This window comes from Artemia sp. Qi Xiang Cuo, chromosome 14 (assembly GCF_049724085.1).
Source record: "Artemia sp. Qi Xiang Cuo chromosome 14, ASM4972408v1, whole genome shotgun sequence".
In the NCBI taxonomy this organism is placed as follows: Eukaryota; Metazoa; Arthropoda; class Branchiopoda; order Anostraca; family Artemiidae; genus Artemia; species Artemia sp. Qi Xiang Cuo.
In genome coordinates this window covers 38,769,356-38,790,436 of record NC_142807.1, presented here as the reverse complement: position 1 = coordinate 38,790,436, position 21,081 = coordinate 38,769,356, and the positions used below count along the sequence as shown (strand labels likewise).

General features: G+C 36.3%; 1 protein-coding gene across 3 annotated transcripts in view; it reads left to right on the top strand.

The window, feature by feature from the left end:
- The window catches only part of Aldh-III (Aldehyde dehydrogenase type III), a 110,586-nt gene that overhangs the window by 64,592 nt on the left and 24,913 nt on the right, over window positions 1-21,081 (top strand). For all 3 annotated transcript variants that reach the window (XM_089100610.1, XM_089100611.1, XM_089100608.1), the window contains exons 5-8: window positions 1,765-1,928; window positions 7,516-7,746; window positions 10,608-10,805; window positions 20,457-20,572. In XM_089100610.1, the coding sequence (XP_088956736.1) occupies window positions 1,765-1,928; window positions 7,516-7,746; window positions 10,608-10,805; window positions 20,457-20,572 (709 nt within the window). The remainder of the gene's footprint in view (window positions 1-1,764; window positions 1,929-7,515; window positions 7,747-10,607; window positions 10,806-20,456; window positions 20,573-21,081) is intronic.

Sequence of the window (21,081 nt, the reverse complement as noted above, 5' to 3'; positions counted from 1 at the left end):
GTGCAGAAATTATATAGCCTATATAGTGACTATAGAATTTAAAACTTGCATACGTGTTCGATAATTTTAGTGGCTACCACCTGCTAAAAAGACCGCTCTTAGTTATAATTTGATATCTTCTTTACTAGAAACAGTGCCAGGATCTATTAAGCCAGGAAAATTAAGTATATTTTTATAATTAAAAACTGTCTTTTTCTCCTGGCCATAGGCTTGAATTGTCAGATTTTTCAAATAAAAATGATCAGCTCAGGAGTTTGACGTTGGCTTCGAGTGAGTCCTGAGTGGATTCATTGCTGCATAGTATCTTTTTCTTGATCTAGCTCATGTTGTACTTTTAGTTACCAGCTGTGGTGAAAGTCAAAGAACACTCCTTGAATATTAGCTTGCCGTGTGTTGATTTTTTCGACTTCTGTAATGAATTATTAGCCTTGAAATCAATAAGTTCAGAAATCCTTGAATACCGACAATGGTGGAAACCAGAAGCCATTTGCGAGACGTGTTGGTTGCATTCTGTTATTTGTTTTAGGACATTTATATTTCAATTTAGCCTTAGGGACTTCAAAAACCGAAAACTTGTATTTGGATCCAAATTAGAATTTATCTATATTCTAGAATTTTTCTGTATTTTTTTTTGGCGGGGGGTTGGGGGGGAACCTAATGATAGAATGTGCATTACTTTTATGGCAATATTTATGGATGAAGAAGGTAGAGAATTCATGACAAAGTAATGAGAAATGAAGAATTAGGTACTGATTTTGATTGGGAATGTATCTGCTTAACATGGCTTCTATGTACAAATAAGCTCTGTATCTAACAGAAATTCCGTGCTTAAGAACCAAAGAAGCAGAACATGGTTTTGTTTTATTGTTTGTTTAAGGGGATTTGTTTTTTTTTTCTTTTTCTGTTTCTTGAGTTAAACATTTCTGAAGTTAATTGCTGAAAGCCAATTCTTATGGTTTTCATGTGTTTATGTCTTTCAGGTTTAATCTATAAGTGTATAGGTAGGATTTATTATAAGATTACTGTGTTGAGCTTTCATGTAATCTGGATATTTGACAAGCATGCAAATACAATTGAATCTGCGGTCTGGTTGGTTCTGCCCTATATGGTTTGTTCTGGTTGGTATCTGGTTGGTTCTGGTAGCTTTTTATAGCAGCTTCTGTTATAGAAGGCTTTTCGCCACTATCCCAGGCCAGGTAAAGATGGAAACAGGATACTAAAAATCTACCATCGATGGGACTCGATCCCACGACTTCTTGCACTCAAGTCAGCCCCTACCGCTGGGTCACGATGCTACTTTCGGATGTCCCATTATAGCCAAGCAGTTCAACGTTCAACCGATATAAATTCCTCGTTCCAAATTCCTTTTTAGCTTTAACTGTGTCAACGTTTAAGTTTAACTGGGCTTGGTACAAGTTTAAGCACGAATAGGACCCTGAATTTGCGTAAATGTTCGAGGTTCAAACATCCACACAAATAGAAGATCCTAGTTTCTTTCGTTTTTTGTTTTTTAAGCTCGGTGTCTGGTTTGAATGGTGACTTGTCTCTGCAGCATAACCTGAGCGAAACCACAAGCAAATAGATACTTTAATTTATACCCATATGTAGAATTTAAAATAAAATCCCTCGTATTCCTATTATGGTTCAAATTTTTTGTTTTAATCTCTTTCTTTGTATTTTGGAATCACAGCATTGTCTCCGTAGGTGTTTAATCTTTACTAATTTTTTTTTCGTTAACTGTAATTTCTTTTTAAAAAAAATTAGGAATGTTACCGTGTTGTCTGTGGAGGAGCACAGGAAACCCAAGAACTTCTGAAGCAAAAGTTTGACTATATATTTTACACTGGTGCTGCAACAGTTGGACGAATCGTTCGAGAAGCTTCAAATAAATTCTTAACTCCCTGTACGCTTGAACTTGGAGGCAAAAGGTAAGAATGTAGGGGCAATGCGTTGGTATAATACTTAGAATTGGTAATTCATTACGTTGGTAATTCATGCATTTTTTCATTAGTGAGTCCTTGAGCTCGACTTCTTCTTTTCTAAATTCTATGGATTTTTGGTAATTGAGGAAACTAGATTAGTTTCGATCGCCAAGATCTTTTAGTGTCAAAATCAAGAAATCAAGTCCCATTAAAAAAAGAACAAAAGACAAACAAATTAAATTTGTTTTTTTTTTCTCTCTTGTTTTTTTTTTCTTTTTTTATCTTTCCCGTTGATAAAGGCTCCCGGATGTAGAGTCGAAATATTCGGATTTTTTTTATTATTATTAATTATTGTTTTGTTGTTGTTTTTGTTTTTAGTACATTTGTCACTGCTTGATTTAAATTAAACCCGCTTTTCTCTCTTAAACTCCCTTAAATTTTCGTAAATGGAAAAGCAGTGTGGTCTAAGAAATTTTTTATTGTTGGTCCTGAAAGGGGGGGGGTATTAGTACTGTCCTGGTAACGACCAAGTTGATTCAGGTTATGTTGGATGAAAGTTTGATGTCTACAGTTAGGTTTAATTTTGCATCAGCTATTGTGAAGGATTGTCGGTGGGTCGTTGCTGAGTGGGGAGGGGGAGGGGCGCCTGAATCCACCTCGGGGGGATGTGTTCTAGTTTAATTTTTTTTAAATTAATTTCTGTTAATTTTTGATTGCCAAACTTTTTTTCTTCTCCTGGTAACGACCAAGTTGATTCAGGTTATGTCTGATGAAAGTTTAATGTCTACAGTTAGATTTAATTTTGCATCAGCTATTGTGAAGGAATGTCGGTGGGTCGTTGTTGAGTGAGGGATGGGTGCCTGAAACCACCTCGGGGGGAGGTGTTCTAGTTTAATTATTTTTTTTTATTAATTTCTGTTCATTGCCAGATTGCCAAACTTTTTTTCTTTTTTTTTCAAACAAAGAATATTTCTCCAGTTTTTCATTTCTCTGGTATAACAAATAAAATACCATGTTTTAATTTAATAATTCTAATGAGTGGCATTTGATTTGTTTCAACACCCCCTCAACATTTCCTGAAAGTTTCAACGAAATGCCATTAGCTGTTCCTGGGATATTTCGGATTTGCCCGTCTGACAATGAGGTGCACATAATATCTTTTGATTGAATATTCAGACTCTTGGCTGCTCCTAAGACATTGTAGATGCCCCTTTTTTCATAACTTAGATACAGATAGTGTCTTTTGATTTAGCTCAACCTACCCATCAACATTTCACCTCAATACCCTTAGTCTTTTCGGGCACACCAATGATCAAACATTTCCCAATGATGAAACCTGCATGTTAAGAATGGACATATTGGATAATTTGCAATCCTTACCTGATGGCTGTGAGGGTATGGCATCCTCGGAGGCATAGTTAATAGACCTTGGAACCATTTCGAATAAAATGGCTTTAAATTTTTAAAAATAAAATTCTTGTCAGTATCAGGGGGAGGGGGATCTATAAGGGTTAGAGGCGGGGGCCGGGCTCTCTTCCGTTTCTTTTTCAATTTCTTTCTCAACATGATTTTAAAGTTCCAACTTGCTACGCTTAGTCATTCCTTAGATATTGCTATTGTACCCTTTTGACAGCCTTCCATCATATAGTGTGTTTTGATTTTGCTTGACATCCCCCCCAACATTTCCGAAAGGTTTTACCTTTATACCCTTAGCCTTTTTAGAGACTCGGGATAAAACGGATGACCCTTTTCCCAGTAATCAACCTTATATGTAAACAATGGGCTTATATAATGTACAGTACTTACCCCAGGGGCTGTGGGAATTTGTCATCCTGGAAGCATAGTTATTTTGACTTTTCGACTATTTTGAATAAGATGCCTGTTCCAAAGTCAGATTTTTCTGAGTAGATGTTTTTGGGGAGATTGCAGCTAAAACGGCATGGGAGCGGGACTGATTGCGCTCCAACCATTTTTTAAAATCCCCCTCAACAAGCCCTGAAGCCGTTCTCGGGATATTTCAGATACTATTTTTTGAAAAACTCGATACACATAGTATCTTTTAATTTAGTTAAACATACCCCTTAATATTCCTCTAAGTTTCACCTTAATACACATAACCTTTCGAGCTGACTTAAACAGGTGAATAGAACTTTTAATTTCCCCCATATTGAACATCCAAAATAGTCCAGGTGAAATATGGGGGAGGTATTTTCCGCGGAGGGAGGGAAATTTTCCGGGTGGAGGAAACGCCTAGCACCTCAGATCTTTTCCATGAGATCCAAGTCTAGAAATTAGACGTTCATTCTTCCAGCATTATTCTTCTAGTCTTTTAGAAATATTCTAATCCAATATTATTGTTTCTTTTAGAGATATGTCATAGTGATGAATTATTCCCCAAGAGTAACAAAAAATTTAAAATAATTTCAATAAATTAAATTATCTTTTGAAAAATCGTAAACAACTTCTGAGGTTCGGATGGATTTTTTTTTTCTTTTGCGTGTGTGTCAAAAAAAAAAATTATTTATAATTTAGTGTTATTCTCCTCGGATTTACATCTCTGGGACAAATTGCGGTATGTTTGTCACCTATCTTTTAGTTTTTTGATATGTGTTTATCGTTACGTGATTTTGTTCTTTTTTTCTTTTCTTTGTTCTTTTCTTTTCTCCATTTGATTGAAATACTTAATACATGAATGTGCTTTTTTCCATATCACAATCTGTTACGTCTTATAGGGAATCATAAAAATGTTCCCTGTGCTATGAATTACATAAAGACGAAGTTTGTTAAGTTAAACATTTTGCGGACAAATAGATTTTATTGTCAACACAAAAGGAATGTACAAATATTTACATTTTTCTTTGAGGCTGTGTGACATCTATTATCTATTATTCTAATAGATAGTTTAGAAGAAAACTAAAAGTTTAATGCATATCTACAATTGAGTAAAATAAATCAGCCTAAAAACTAAAGACAAAACCCAACAAAAAAAAGAAGTAAAAAGCATCAACTAATGGTATCGATATCATTACCCTGTTGAAGTCAATCCGAAAGCCGTGTTTTTGTTTCACTTTCATTGAGTAAAACCATCCAAAATTGTTTCTTGATTATTTTTTTCATTTATTGAAAGTATCTATATTTATTGGAAGTGTCTATATTACAAATAATTTGATTAGAATATCACGTATCTGCGATGACTTTTTCGGTAGATAGGATATATATTTCAAAGACCAAAACGGTGGCTCTTGACGGAGGCAGATTTTTCTTGGTTGCTAAAAACGCCTGTTGTCATATATCAACTTAACCTTGTAGACCAGGGCTATACCTACTTAATTTTACAGAATACCATTAGCACAGTGTTTTCTCAAGAGATGTTTGCAGGAGTTTATAATCATAGTGGGTGAGATAGTCGACAACTGCCATAGCACCGATATCTAACGCTAGATAGCTCTAGCTTTAAGAGACGATCGAAAATCTGAAAATGGTCCTACCTCTTGAACCAGCTAATCATCTCTTCACCAGTTTGATTATGCCTGTCCTGTATTTTTTATTATGCCTGTCCTTTGATATTGTCCTGTATGGGTCTGATACTTAGACCCTGAAGACAGAAAACGAGAGCAACTCATCGCGTATGAGATGCTGTGCTTCCGCTGCATCGCTAAGATAAGTTCCACCGACCGTATGATAAGCAGGGAGATGCGAAGACGGCTGAAATCTCAAGACACAATCCTAGATAAAATCAAACGGCAGCAACCACGCTGGTTTGTATATGTGAAAAGAATAGCTCTCGATCGTTCTAGAAATAATTGAAGGAGGTATTGATGGACGATGACCACAAGGCATATAACAAAGATATTGATTGAAAGCTTCGACCATTAACGTATTGTAGGGCTATCTAGAAGAGTACTGGACATATCGTCATAACCAGCATTGGTTCAGACCCTGTCAAAGCAGTGGCGCCTCAATATGTCCTCTGAGAACGGAAGGGAGCCTAAGCATAAGCGCTAGAGCAAACAACAGGTCAATTCTTGAAAACAAAGAAGTTTCGTTCCAGCTTAGGTAAAACCTTCACAACAATACAGATTTAGTGGGATCTTTTTTGTCTTCGTTCTTGTTTGTGTTTTTGTTCGGTTTCGTTTGTATTAATCGCTGATGTTGCTTTATTGTTTTATGTCTTTTTTCTTTTACTTATTTTTCACAAACGTGCGTTTAGCCTTGGCTTTTTGAGAAATTTTAATCAAATCAATCTTGTCTCGAAAGAGGATTCATTGGAGTTCAATGGATCTTTATTTGTCTGTGGCAAGTTTTGGATCGATATATGATTACAAATTTAACTCTATAGGAAAAGGCAGTGAACAGGAGGCTGAATCAAACCCAATAATAATTAATTTGATGCTGCTATGAAATGAAGTAAGATATTGAAGGCTCTGATTACGACTTGGGAAAGGAGTTTTGAGTGCAAAATTAGGGGTGAAGAAGATTACCCTGGCAGTAAAATGCACTGCAAAAAAGATGAGTCTTGGGCAAAGCATTGCCGGATAAAGCGGTATCCATGACTGAGAACCGGATGGTATAAAGCAGTTGATGCAAGGGAAATGACTCCTTTTTTAGAGCCTACGAAGGCTCAGTTAGTAATAAAATAGTAGCTGCTATTGTAGTTCTCCACCATTTCTCCTTAAAATGTCGGTCCTGCGACCATTTAATCCCCCTTCTTGTTTGGTAGCAATTTTCAGGCATTACAGTTAGTTACTTATATCGAAGATAACACATAAATCGGATAGTTTCACCCTGTGGAATGCCACAAGTGACTAACCAATTTTTATGTTGGTTGTAAAAGCACGCAAGGAATCAAAAGTGGACATTGTTCTAATTATTATATTTAATTATAGGGCTGGTTTAAGAGTAAAAATCACGACTACTATTTTTAGGGACATTTTTAATGGACTTGTAAAGTGTCATCTGTCTTATCAAAAAATTTATGTTATAGTTACTAGATTTTTTTTTCTTCTAGTTTTCCTAATTCAGGGGAGTAGGGCTAGAAACGCAGATGATTGTAAAAAAAAAAATAAAGAAAATGCAGACCAGGTTTAAAAGCAACTACAAATAAGAGCAATGAGCATACCACTGTCAAAACGAGAATTGTAAATTACTAGCCCACTCTTAGCTAATAATAATAGAAAGCTTTAACTTCGTATCTTGAAACACTTTTGAATAATTACACGTTAGCAACTGTATAGAATTGCTCTGTATAGAATTGTCTTATTGGTGGCTCTCATCACCTTTCAGGATTTGTCCTTAAAGGTATAAGATCTTAACCACGTATTCCTTTAATCCCCCACCCCCCGCCTAAAAAAAGCAATGAGACACGCATTCTTTTGCCTAGGTGAAACACAATCTCGAAACATGCAAGAAAGAAAAAAACCGGAAAGGCAATAAAAGGCTTTCTTGGGCACATTAAAATGACGCTGTATTTCTTGAATGATTAGTAAATTAGGATACAGTTGTTTATTCACTATATCAGTCACTGAAAAAATAGAGGAAATAACACCTACCGTAGTTCAAACCCAAAGTCTTATTCAAAATGCCACTTTTACAGTCCTACGTATATTGACGGTACAGCAGATATGGAAATAACAGTAAGAAGAATTTTATGGGGAAAATTTACTAACCTTGGTCAAACATGCATTGCTCCTGACTATATTTTGTGCACGAAAGAAGTTGAGAAGAAGTTCATTACAAAAGCTAAAGAAGTCTTGAAAGAGTGGTATGGAGAGAAGCCACAGGACTCTCCTTGTTTGGGACGTATCGTCAATGAAAGGCATTTCAAGTAAGCTCTATTGCAGTCTCTTTTGTGTTGAGGATGATTAAATTGTTATTAGGGTAGTTTTTTTGGCGCTTGTCGGGCGTTGGCTCTAAAATTAGGCTTGCCCCTTTTGAATGTTGACGAGTGGGTTATTCCTAAAAAAAAAATGTTACAACATTTTTCGTCACTTGTAATTTTTAAATAGTAATTCTTTAAAATTTTTATTTTTTCCTTGCCAAAGTCTGGGTATTTTTATGCATACAAAAAGGGTAAAGGCTTAGGAGGTTGCTTGTGCCAACTTTGTATGGTAAGGCTTTTCCCCATTTGGTTTTCCCCTTTTTTCCCCTTTTGAATATATATATATATATATATATATATATATATATATATATATATATATATATATATATATATATATATATATATATATATATATATATATATATATATAATCACCCGGCATCCGAAATTTTTACATATTAATTCTTCGAAGTTTTATTTTTTCCTTTCCAAAGTTTGGGTGTTATGCATACAAAAAAAGGGCAAAGGCTTAGGAGGTTGCTTCTGCCTACTTTTTACGGTGAGTTTAAAATTGTTATCAGATTTTTTCTAGTCTCCGTAGTTTTGCTGATTTATTCGAGTTGATCTTTGTAGATTTTGTGGTGTTGCAGGCAAAAAAGTGTTATTACGCAGATAGATATGGTCCAGAAACGATGGAGTTAGTTCCATGTGTTTAGTATAAAAAGTTGGGTACTTGTCTGTTATTGGAAACACATTCAAGAATTACGCTCAGGTTACATCTCAGAAAACCGGTTTCATAGCTACAAAAACATGTAATGGATGATACAATGAATTGGACCTATTTACTTTGGGCTATATATTTACAATTTAGGGGTGTGTGTTGTGTTACTTTAGGTTTCCATAATTTTGTTTCTGAAATATTATTTTATCATAATGTATTGCTATTGTTCATTAGGATTAACATAGCTTTACTTTTTGGGTGTTTCCAATAACCGACAAGTACCAAAAGTTTTATTACAAAATTTAGATCTTGTTTTTTGAACTTTTTTTTAGTCCGTTCAGCTCAATTTTTGCAAGTGTTATTACTAGCTTCCTCGGCACCATCATTTGAAAGCTGGAGCACTTCACTTTTAATGGGTTGTAGACCGTTTTGCCAGCAAAGTGAAAGCTAGACCTCCCTTGTCACGATAAAATTTTTAGATATATATCATAAATTTGAAAGAAGTAATTGTGTTGCGAAACAGTAGACATAATAAAAATATTGCGTGTTTGTAGGTCCCTTGAAATCCCAAGGGCTCTTTCGCATGGAACGCGGGTTAGCAAACTTCATTAATGGCGTTGTTTGGGGTGTTCTGGATTCGACTACAGCCTATGTCTATATTTAAAGAAGTGTTCTTTTACTTAGCAAGTGCGAAGCTTCAAAAAGGATAAAAATTGAAATTAAATTACTTTTTGCTAATTGAAAACCTAAATGTACGAGTTGGTTAGAGGTCGAGGTTTTTTTTATAACTATTATGTGACAGGTCTCTGAAACCTTGAGCCTTATATGCCTCTTGTCAACCATTCACCTAGGTTTTCTTTGTATGATGTTATCTATTGAATATCCTTTAAAGGAATCAACGGATGTGTTTTTAGGGATAGCCTCCGTTAGGAGACCATTTCAAATGGAGGTGCAGCGTCTTACAAAACTGTTTGTCAAGTACACAGTGTGGAATTTTTTATCTTATAGGCAATGTGATCGTGTCGTGTTTTATTATTTTTGCCGGATTGGTTTAGCAAACTACAGTACAAGTACAGGAGGCTCGTCGGAGGGAAGGTTGTGGATGAACTTGTAGAAAACAACCTTTGACGCCACGACCAATCTTTCCCTAAGAAGATGTAAAGTAACGTGAGCGGTGCTACAACTCCCCTTGAAGTCCTATTTAGGACCTTCTGGAGTTGTGCTAGTAAGGCTAGGGGAGCCCCTGCAAAAGGCGGTTATTTATATTCGGCAATAGGACTAATGCAAGATTACAACGCAGAATCGCACCTTGCTTTCTTGCGCAGGCGGATTGGATCTGATTGAGATGTGCGCCACAAGAAAGATATGAGGAGGAATGTATTCCCATGATACTAAAATCCGATAAGGATTTGTTGAGATAAAATTTTGATAATTTATATTTTTTCGGATTTCTCCTCTTGAGTTTGTGGTATTTTCTTGTAAAAGACTTTATAACTACTGATGATAATATTTTTTCGAAAGTATAATCAGGAAAATCTTCAGCGGTCCTTGCGTGCTCATCTGATATGTGACAATTTTGGACAATATTTAGACAGGGTACCCTCAATGTGCAATTTTTGAAGTTGCGTTAAACGCTGCCGGAAAAAAAATGTGTAATTTAGTTAAAAAGATATTGCCAAAGGAAAACCTCATGCTTTTGTTTAAACCTAAAAAATTCTTGCATATATACCATGAAAAATTCCTTACTGCTGCTTTTTCGCTCGGTTGCTTTTTTCTGCCGGCCTTTCAATGACGTATTTATCGAAAAAATTATATATATATATATATATATATATATATATATATATATATATATATATATATATATATATATATATATATATATATATATATATATATATATATATATATATATATATATATATATATATATTCCTTATTTATGTTCATGAACAATTGAAAAGTCCTAAGATCTATTTTTTCTTTCTCCAGAAAAAATAGATATAAATGCATACGAGGTGTGCGCGGGTGGACCACGATATTATTGAAGTATTTAGCGGAAAAAAAACATCTTTTTCAATCATTTTCGGTTTTCCGGTAAACCTGCGTGGAAAATGAAGCATCGACTTTGTTTATTTTTCAGAAGAGTATCTCGTCTCTTGGAAAGTGGTAAGATCGCGTTTGGTGGCAGTACAGATGAGAAAGACTTGTGGATTGAGCCCACTATTCTTGTTGATGTTGAGGCAACTGATCCAGTTATGCAAGAAGAAATTTTCGGGCCCATTCTACCAATTGTGAATGTTGACAATGCTTTCGAAGCAATCAAGTTCATCAATGCAGGGTATTTATTCATTTTTCTTTATCCTCTTTTCCCTCTGTTTCCAGTGTTTTCTGGCAATAGTTTATTTTAAGTGGTTTGTAAAGAAAACAAAAAAAAAAATGAAAAAAATCCAAAACATCAAAGATGGTTTTTCCTGTGTCTTCCAAACCAGCATTCTTTGACACTTTTTTAGCTCTAGGTAAATGTATTATGGAGTGGCCGAATGACTAAAACAGGAATGAAGATCATTCTAGATATTATTTTGGCGCCCAAATTTTTAATCAGATCAGCTCACATTTTAGGGAACCCCCATTGTTTTGGTTAAAAGACCACTTAAAAAAAAATTGTTCATAAACTAACTGAGATCACAACGTTCAATATAAAAATCTTCCCATTGAAAACGATTAGCGGGCGTGAAATAAAAAAATCTAGACTTTAGTTGTGTGTGTCTTTATTGAACGTTTTCCCCGTTTTCTTTATTATATTTTTATTTGTTTATTATTAATTTTTCTTTAATAACAAAGCAGCGTGTTTAAGGAAATTATTTGCAAAAGCTCTACAGGTAGCAAATGAACCAAGATTAATTTATCTTATTTAAATTTAGGAGAAAAAATATGCGCCAATATTATAATAATAAGCTCCTTTAATTAGCTGTTCTTTGGTTTAAAAAAAAAGAAAAATGCCATCATATTCTAGAAGAAATTCCTAGATTTTGGTGACATTTTTGTGATATGAAAGAAAAACTTTTATGATGTCTTTTCCTCTTTTTTTCTTTTTTTTGCCAGGCCACTTCGTCTAGAAGGGGTGGTCATACAAACTTCAGAGGGGGCTCATTTGATTGTAAATTGAACGCTCTAGTGCCCTTTTGCTAGGGTGTCCTCCCTAATCTCCAAAGACGTCCGGTCTGAATTTTGAGATGGCTTTTCTGTTCAAAATACTCGAAAGGCTCAATAAATAGGCCTACCAATGATGACATGAGCCCCTGTGCCACGGGCCGTAAAATGTGCAAGTTGCTCATTTTTATAGACAGTCTTTTTAATGGAAAAAGAGGAGGGGGCTTGTTTGATGTTGGACGTGCAATTGGATCGAAACTTTCAGGGATCGTTCTCAGGGTCAAAAGGATCAAACATCTCAATATGGGAAGAGGGGGGGATTGGCCTAACACTTTTTGTTCCTGATTAGTTATATTTCCAGTGAACTCTTGTGTATCGTTGGCTATGCCAAAACTGCTTGTGCTTTTCATGAGTTTACTCCTGGAAACGACACGCGTACCCGAGTGAATAAAAATGCTATGTGTACTTCATTTTTAAATTATTTATAATCTTTTGGGAGCGGTTTAAGTGATTGAGTTAAAACTTTAAGGGAGTAGTGGAGAGAGGGGTCCAGTGGGCCTTCGATTTTTACTTGGGGTTGGGGGAGGTAAATCGGATGCTACTACTTCTTTCCAGTTCATCGAAATACCATGTCTATAGTATCTTTGGAACTGCTCGGAGTTTAGAGTTGAAACTTTAAGGTACTTTTGGGCAAAGGAATTTGGTACGGTGGGGGAAGAGAAATTCAAATTTAATCTTGAGGGGGGGTCTAAACCATTTTTGTCCTAAATATTGACAAAACTATTTTTTTCCACTATGAGCTCCTATGAAACATAATTTACTCATGGTTAAGTATTGAGGCAAATTAAAAGATAATATGCGCTGCCAGGTTGTCAAAATGGCGTAGTGGCAATATCTCAGGAACAGCTAAGAGTTCTAAATTGAAACTTTTAGGGAATGTTGAGGGGTATGTTGAACTAATCAAAAGACACTATATGCATCAAGGTTATCGAAATACCATATTTTTAATGTCTCGGGCACAAAAATTAACAGCTTATTAAGTCGAGACTTTGAGGGAAAATAGAAGGGGGCAATCGTATTTTAAGTTTTGACAGGAGGGGGGGGGTAGATCCAAAGACACCTATGTGTATCCAGATCGAAATAACATGTCTACAAAATCTTGAGAACGGCTTGGGGGATGGAGCTGGAGCTTTCAGGTACTATTGTAGAAAGGAAGGGGGAAATTGGGTCTAACTAACTTCAAGTTCAGTGTTGGGGGAAGGGGTTTAACAGTTTTCTTCTGCAGTTCAGACAAAAAAAAAGAAATATTTTGTGATATGTTTTATTATTTATTATTTTTTTTCAGAGGCATTTCAGATGGAAAAGGCCGGCGTATAAACTTCAAAGGCAACTTAATGGATTGCAAATCGAGAGTTCTAGTAACATTTTCGAGGGTCAAAAGTGATTAGAGGGCAACTAACACCCCTTCCACGCCCACCATTTCCCCAAACACATCCAATCAAAATTTTGAGATAGCCATTTTGTTCTACGTAGTTGATTTCCAGATGGAAATTATGTTTTTGAGGAGGACACTCCCCCCACAGCCGTCAGGGGCAAGTTATGCCCTTGGAGCATATAAGATTTTTGTAGAAAGCTTTGTCGTAGAAACTTCAAAAAGGGCTCATTCGATTGGAAATTCAAAGTGCCAGTGCCCTTATTAATAGTCGAAAGTTATTGGAGGGTCACTAACCCCCTCTCTCGCCCACCTTTTCCCAAAGCACATCCAATGAAAATTTTGAGATAGCCATTTTATTCAACGCAGTTGAAAATTCTGGAAATTAGGTCTTCGAGGATGACACCCCCCCCACAGCCCTCAGGGCAAGGGTATGGTTTTGCCCTGGGGGCATATAAAGTTTTATAGAAAGTGTTGTTGTAGAAACTTCAAAAAGGGTTCATTCGATTGGAAATTCAAAGGGCACTGTTCCACGCCCACCATTTCCCCAAACACATCCAATCAAAATTTTGAGATAGCCATTTTGTTCATTGTAGTTGAAAGTTCTGGAAATTATATCTTTGAGCAGGACACTCCCCCCAGTTTTTAGGGCAAGGGCTATAAGTTATGCCCTTGGGGCATATAAGGTTCTTATGGTAGGAATGCTCGTATAAACTTCAGAGAGGGCTCATTTTATTGACATTGGAAAGTTCTAGTTCACTTATTAAGCGTCAAAAGATATCGGAGGGTTGCCAGCTCCCCCCCCCCCCACGCCCTTTTTTTGAAAATGAATCTGATAAATTTTTAAGATAGCTATTTTGTTAAAATAGTTCAATGATCATACAACAAAAACTCCGGTGCTGACAAAAACCCCCAAGGCCCGGGGGCAGGCGTTGTAATTTGTGCCCTGGGGGTATATATGGTTCTTATGGAAGGGATGCTCGTATAAACTTCAAAGAGGGCTCATTTGATTGGAAATTGAAAGTTCTAGGTCACTTTTCAAGAGTCAAAAGAAATTGGAGGGCACCTGGCCTCCCCCCCTCTACGGCCGTTTTTCCCCAAACCCATCCGATAAGAACTTTTAGATAGCCATTTTTTTAACATAGTTCAAAGATCATAGAACGAAACCTCCGGAGTCGACACAGCCCCCAGGGCCTACGGGCAGACGTTGTAAGCTGTGCCCTGGGGGACTATATGGTTCTTATGGAAGGGATGCTCGTAAAAACTTCAGAGAGGGCTCATTTGATTGGAAATTGGAATGTCTAGTTCTGTTTTTGAGAGTCAAAAGAGATTGGAGGGCACCTGGGCCCCCCACGCCCCTCTTTCCCCAAATGCACCCGATAATAAATTTGAGACAGCCATTAAGCTAAAAATTGTTCAAAAGTCAGATAACAAAAACTCCGGTTTCGACACAACCCTCCAGGGCCCAGGGGCAGGTGTTGTAAGTTATGCCCTGGGGCATATATGGTTCATTATGGAAGGGACGCTCGTATGAACTTCAGAGAGGGCTTATTTGATTGGAGATTGAAAGTTCAGAGTTCACTTTTTAATAGTCAAAAGAGATCCGAGGGCAATTAGCCCCGGCGCCTTCTTTTTCCAAACCCATCTGATGAAAATTTTGAGATAGAAATTTTGTTAAAAATAGTTCAAATGTCGGATAAGAAAAACTTTGGTGTCAATACAACCCCCCAGGGCCCCTGTTGGAAGGCGGTCTAAGTTATGCCCTAAAGGCATGTATGGTTCTTATGAAAGGGATGCTCGTATAAACTTCATAGAACGCTCATTTGATTGGAAATTGAAAGTTCTAGTTCACTTTTTAAAAGTCAAGAAATTTAAGGGCAGCTAGCCCCCTCCCCACGCCCTTTTTTCCCCAAACCCACCCGCTACAAATTTTGAGATAGCCAGTTTTTTTTAAATTGTTCTAAAATTCCATAACAAAACTCCGGTGTCAACACAACCCCCAGGGCCCGGGGGATAGGCGTCTGAAGTGTTATCCTGGGGGCGTATATGGTTCTTATGAAAGGGATGCTCGTATAAACTTCAGAGAGGGCTCTTGTGATTGGAAATTCAAAGTTCTAGTTCACTTTTTAAGAGTCAAAAGATATCCGAGGGCAACTAGCCCCCGCCCCGCCCCACACACACACATCCTTTTGTCCCCAAGCCCATCCGATAAAATTTTTAAAATAGCCATTTCATTAAAAAATAGTTCAAAGGTCAGATAAGAAAAACTCCTGTGTCAACGCAAACCCCCAGGGCCCGGAGGCAGGCGTTGTAAGTAATGCTCTAGGGGCATATATAATTCTTATGGAAGGGATGCTCGAATAAACTTCGGAGAGGGCTCATTTGATTGGAAATTGAAATTTCTTGTTCACTTTTTAAGAGTTAAAAGAGATAGAAGGGCAAATACCCCCCCCCCCCCCCCTCCACGTCTTAAATGCATCAGATAAAATTTTGAGATAGAATTTTTTTTAAAATAGTTCAAAGTTCAGATAACAAAAATTCTGGTGTCGACACAGCCCCCCAGGGCCCGGGGGTAGGCGTTGTAAGCTATGCCCTGGGGACATATATGGTTCTTATGGAAGGGATGCTCGTATAAAACTCATAGAGGACTCATTTGACTGGAAATTGAAAGTTGTAATTCACTTTTTAAAAGTCAAAAATGTTCGGAGGGCTGCTACCCTCCCCCACACTCCATTTATTTTTTTCCGAGAGGCACTTCATATAGAAGGAGTTGTCAAGCTTCAAAGGGTGCTCATTCGATTGAAAATCGAGAGTTCTAGTGCTCTTTTTAAGAGTCAAAAGTGATCGGAGGGCAACTAGCCCCCCCTCCCTCAAGGTCTTTTTCCCCAAATATATCTGATAAAAATTTGAGGTAGCCATTTTGTTAAAAATAGTTCAAAGATCATATAACAAAACTTCTTTACGTATGGCCATTTCGTTAAAATAGTTCAAAGGTCAGATAAGAAAAACTCCTGTGTCGACGCAACCCCCTAGGGCCCGGGGCAGGTGTTGCAAGTATTGCTCTGGGGTTCTATATATTGCATATATGGTTCTTATGGAAGGTATGCTTGTAAAAAATTTGGAGAGGGCTCATTTGATTGGAAATTGAAAATTCTAGTTCACTTTTAAAGAGTCAAAAGATTTTGGAGGGCAACTAGCTCCACCTCCATGCCCTTTTTTCCTCAAACCCATCCGAGAAGAACTTTGAGATAGCCATTTTTTAAAAATAGTTCAAAGATCATATAATGAAAACTCTGGGGTCGACACAACCCTCCCAGGGCCCGGAGGCAGGCGTTGTAAGTAATGCTCTGGGGGCATATACAGTTCTTATGGAAGGGATGCTCGGATAAATTTCGGAGAGCGCTCATATGATTGGAAATTGAAATTTCACGTTCACTTTTTAAGAGTCAAAAGAGATTGGAGGGTAACTAGCCCCTCCCCCTCCCTCTCCACGCCCTATTTTCCTCAAACCAATCCGATAAAAGCTTTGAGAGAGCCATTTTTTCAAAATGGTTCAAAGATCATATAACGAAAACTCAGGAGTCGACATAATCCTTCAGGGTCCGGGGTAGGCATTGTAGGTTTTGCCGGGGGGCATATATAGCTGTTTTGGAAGGGATGCTCGTATAAACTTCAGAAAAGGCTCATTTGATTGGAAAGTGAAAGTTCTAGTTAAATTTTTTAAGAGTCAAAAGAGATCATAGGGCAAGTATCCCCCCACGCCTCTTTTCCCCCAAATGCATCTGATAAAAATTTTGAAATACTCATGTTGTTATAAATAGTTCAAAGGTCAGAGAAAAAAAAACTCCGGTGTCAACACAACCACCTAGGACCCGGGGGCAGGCGTGGCAAGTTATGCGAGGCATATATGTTTTGCGGAAGGGATGCTCGTATAAACTTAAGCAAGGGCTGATTTGAATGGAAATTGAAAATTCTAGTTCAATTTTTAAGAGACAAAAGAGATCGGAGGGCCCCTAGGCCCCCCACGCCCTTTTTCTCCCAAACCCACCCGATACAAACTTTGAGATAGCCATTTTTCTTAAATAGTTTACAGGTCAGATAACAGAAACTCCAGTGGCGACAAAACCCGCCAGGGCCCGTGGGGCAGGCATTGTAAGCTATGTCCTGGGGCCGTATATGGTTCTTATGAAAAGGATGCTCGTATAAACTTCCGAGAGGGATCATTTGAATGGAAATTAAAGGTTCTAGTTCATTTTCTCAGAGTAAAAAAGATCGAAGGGTAGCTAGCCCCTCCCGCCCTCCACGCCTGTGGTTTTATTGGATGGATAAACCCATCCGATAAAAATTTGAGGTGACTATTTCTTTAAAAATAGCTCAAACATCATATATTAAAACCCTGGGATCGACACAACCCCCCAGGGACAGACGTTTTAAGTTATACTCTGGGGGCATATATGTTTCTTATAGAAGGGATGCTCGGTTAAACTTCAGAAATGGCTCATTTGATTGAAAATTGAAAGTTCTAGTTCACTTTTACAGAGTTAAAAGAGACCTGAGGGCAATTAGCCCCCCCCCCACGCCCTTTTTTCCCCAAACCCATCCGATAAAAAATTTGAGATAGCCATTTTGGTAAAAATAGTTCAAACATCAGATAATAAAAACTCTAAGGTTGACACAAACCCATTTTTTTCACTTTGATATTGTTACTTTGATACCAGTTTTGATACTTTGATGAATATTTGATTTTTTTTTTTTTTTAAGTTTGATTTTGAAATAAGGAATTCTTAATAACTTGAAAATTTCTGCAATCAAAAACGAACAAAAATTAATTTTAAAAAAAGCTTCCTGAAAAATAAGTTTTTAAAAGAATGGTAAAGGCCGTTTAAACTTAAGCTCAGCAGATATATATACATTTAAAATTCAAACTCAAAACGACCAGAAATTACTATTAAAGAATAAATGAAACCCAAAACGAACAGAAATTAAATAAACAATCATAGCAAAAAAAGAATATAAATGAATAAGTAGATCTTAAAGCGAGTAATGCTTAGATTGAATATGAAAATCAAGCTTAAAACGAAAAAAATACTTTGCTATTGAAGTATAAATGAAACTTAAAACGAACAGAAATTAAATAAACAATCAATGCAAACAGACATACCATAGATATTAACATAAATGAATAAATAAATCTTCAAACGAGTGGAACTTAAATTGAATATGCAAATCAAGTCTGAAACGAACAAAAATCACTACAAACAAGAGTTTGGGTATCGCTTCCTTCTCTCACCGTAAAAGGCTAAAACCTACTGCGTCATTGGCGCTTCACTGGAAACTATATGCGTCTTGATCAGTATTGGAAAGTATAAACAACATCGAATTGAATATCTAATATATAATGATATTAATTGTTATAAATTGTTAATAAATCAAACTGAATATTTTATGTATAATGATATTAATTGCTGAAAGCTCATTAGTTCAAAATTTTACTATAATTTTAATGTTTATTTTTAATATTAAGTACAGAAGAAAACATTTGTCATAAAATTGGTTTTCAGTAAAGCGCCAATGACGCAGTAGGTTTTAGACTTTTACAGTGAGAGAAGGAGGCGATACCCAAACTCTTGTTTGTAGTGATTTTTGTTCGTTTCAAGCTTGTTTTGCATATTCAATTTAAGTTTCACTCGTTTTAAGATTTATTTATTCATTTACGTTAATATCTATTGTTTGTTTGTTTGCATTTATTGTTTGTTTAATTTCTGTTCGTTTTAAGTTTTATTTATACTTCAAAAGCAAAATATTTTTTTTAGTTTTAAGCTTGATTTTCACATTCAGTCTAAGCATTACTCGCTTTAAGATCTATTTATTCATTTATATAATTACTTGGTGTATGTTTTTTGCTATGATTGTTTATTTAATTTCTGTTCGTTTTGGGTTTCATTTATTCTTTAATAGTAATTCCTGGTCGTTTTGAGTCAAATTTTAACAGGTATTTGTATCTGCTGAGCTTAAGTTTAAAATGGCCTTTACTTTTCTTTGAATAACTGATTTTTCGAGAGTTTTTTTTTTAAATTAATCTCCGAAAAAGTCGAAAAGCTCAATAATGAGGAAATTGTGCAAGTTGTCAAATGTTTACTCATAGGTTTATAATAGAAAAAGGGGTATGTTTGATCCTGAGTGTCTTGATTAGCTTGGAACTTTTGGAAATTATTCTCTGTGCCAAGAAAATCGTACATTTTGTTTGGAGCAAGGGAGGGGAGTTGGAAGTGGACCAAAAACTTTTATTCCTAATTAGTTCTATTTTGAGTGAGGTTTCATTGTTCATTTGCCGTGCTAAGATTCCCAGAGTTTCTCAAGAGTGTACTCCGGGAACGACGCGCATACCTGTGTGATCAAAAGACTTTATGTGCTCCTGATTTTTCAAATTATTTAGAACACCTTTAGAACGGCTTAAGAGATCGAGTCGAAACTTTGAATTAGTGTTGAAGGGTAAAAGGGCCAAGTGGATTTATAATTTTCCCTTGGGGGTGGGGGTAAATCGAAAGATACCATGTGTATTCAAATCGCCGAAATAGCGTGACTGCAATATTTTGAGATGAGCTTAAGGGATGGAGTTGAAACCTTCAGGCATTGTTGGAGAAAAGAAGATGGGAGGATTGGAGAAGGAAAATTTAAATTTTATTTTGGGTATGAGGGGAAAGGGCTAATCAGTTTTTATCTTTGTCTCATTTTTAAATAACGTTTTTGCATAATAAGCTTCTGTGAGACTTGTCATGATGGAAATAGTAGTGGCTCAGATAAATTGTACTTGCAGCTACAGGAACAAACAGACAGGATTCCAGGTAGAAATAGGGTATTTTTATTAGAGGATTTTAATGCCCCTTGTCGGTAGGAATAGGAATAGATAGCATCGTAGCCTAGTTAAATTTTGGTGTAGGAAAAGAAAATAGAAACAGGTTATAGACTGCTGCAGTTTTGTGGGTATAGCAATTTGGTTATAACCAATACTGTATTTGGTCGTAAAATGGCCCATAAGTTAACAGGGTATTCACGGGATGATAAGACGACAAACCTTATCGATTATGTTATTGCAAACCAAAGACTGACAGGATCGATACAAGATACTAGGGTATATAGGAGTGCTGTTATTGATGTTAAAAGTAAAAATCATTATCTAGAAGTATCTTTGGCTAATCGAAATCTGAAATTTGATAAAAGTATTATAACAGCTTAAAAGTATGATTAAAAATATTATAACAGCTTAAAAGTATGATTAAAAATATTATAACAGTATTCCAGGAGCTTTAAAAAAATTGGAATCTTGGGATTCTTTGTAACTCCTATTGAAGAAGTATGCGAAGCAAAAACTTAATATAAAAACTGACTTATTGCTTTCTGTTTTAGGGAAAAGCCTTTGGCTCTGTACGTTTTTAGCAAGTCTAGAGATGTCACTGATTTGTTTTTGCAAGAGACTTCTTCGGGTGGAGTTTGTGTAAATGATACTATTATGCATTTTTCAGGTATTTCACTCTATATTTATTTCCTTCATTGCCTCTATAACATTGATGAAATATTAATTGACAAGAAAAAACGGTTTTAATATAAGACATGAAGGGTTATAAACTTTAAAAGAATCACCTTTCAAACAAACTATTTGGTCCCAATTTCTTTATTTTTTTCAAGGTAGCTTCCTAAAATGGGTGTTTTCGTTTTCTAGGGGTGTTTAAGACTTTCCAAGTTGTAAATGGAGCTCCTGAGTGTGACTATACCGCTTTATTTGTTTTTATGACAGATTTGATAAAACCCAAATAGATAAAGGATGGTGGACAATTTTCGTTTGAAAAATGGGATTTTGAGCTAAGGAGCTTTATAACGTATTCCCTACCGCAGCAGCGGCGAATAAAGGTCTTCTCTCACCCAGGGTGGAATTTCAACTTGCCTCCCCCCCCCCCACCACACTTTTTTGAACTGAACACTCATTTAATCCTTGAAATTATTGAAACTAAGAAATGAAAGGAAAAGTCAATTG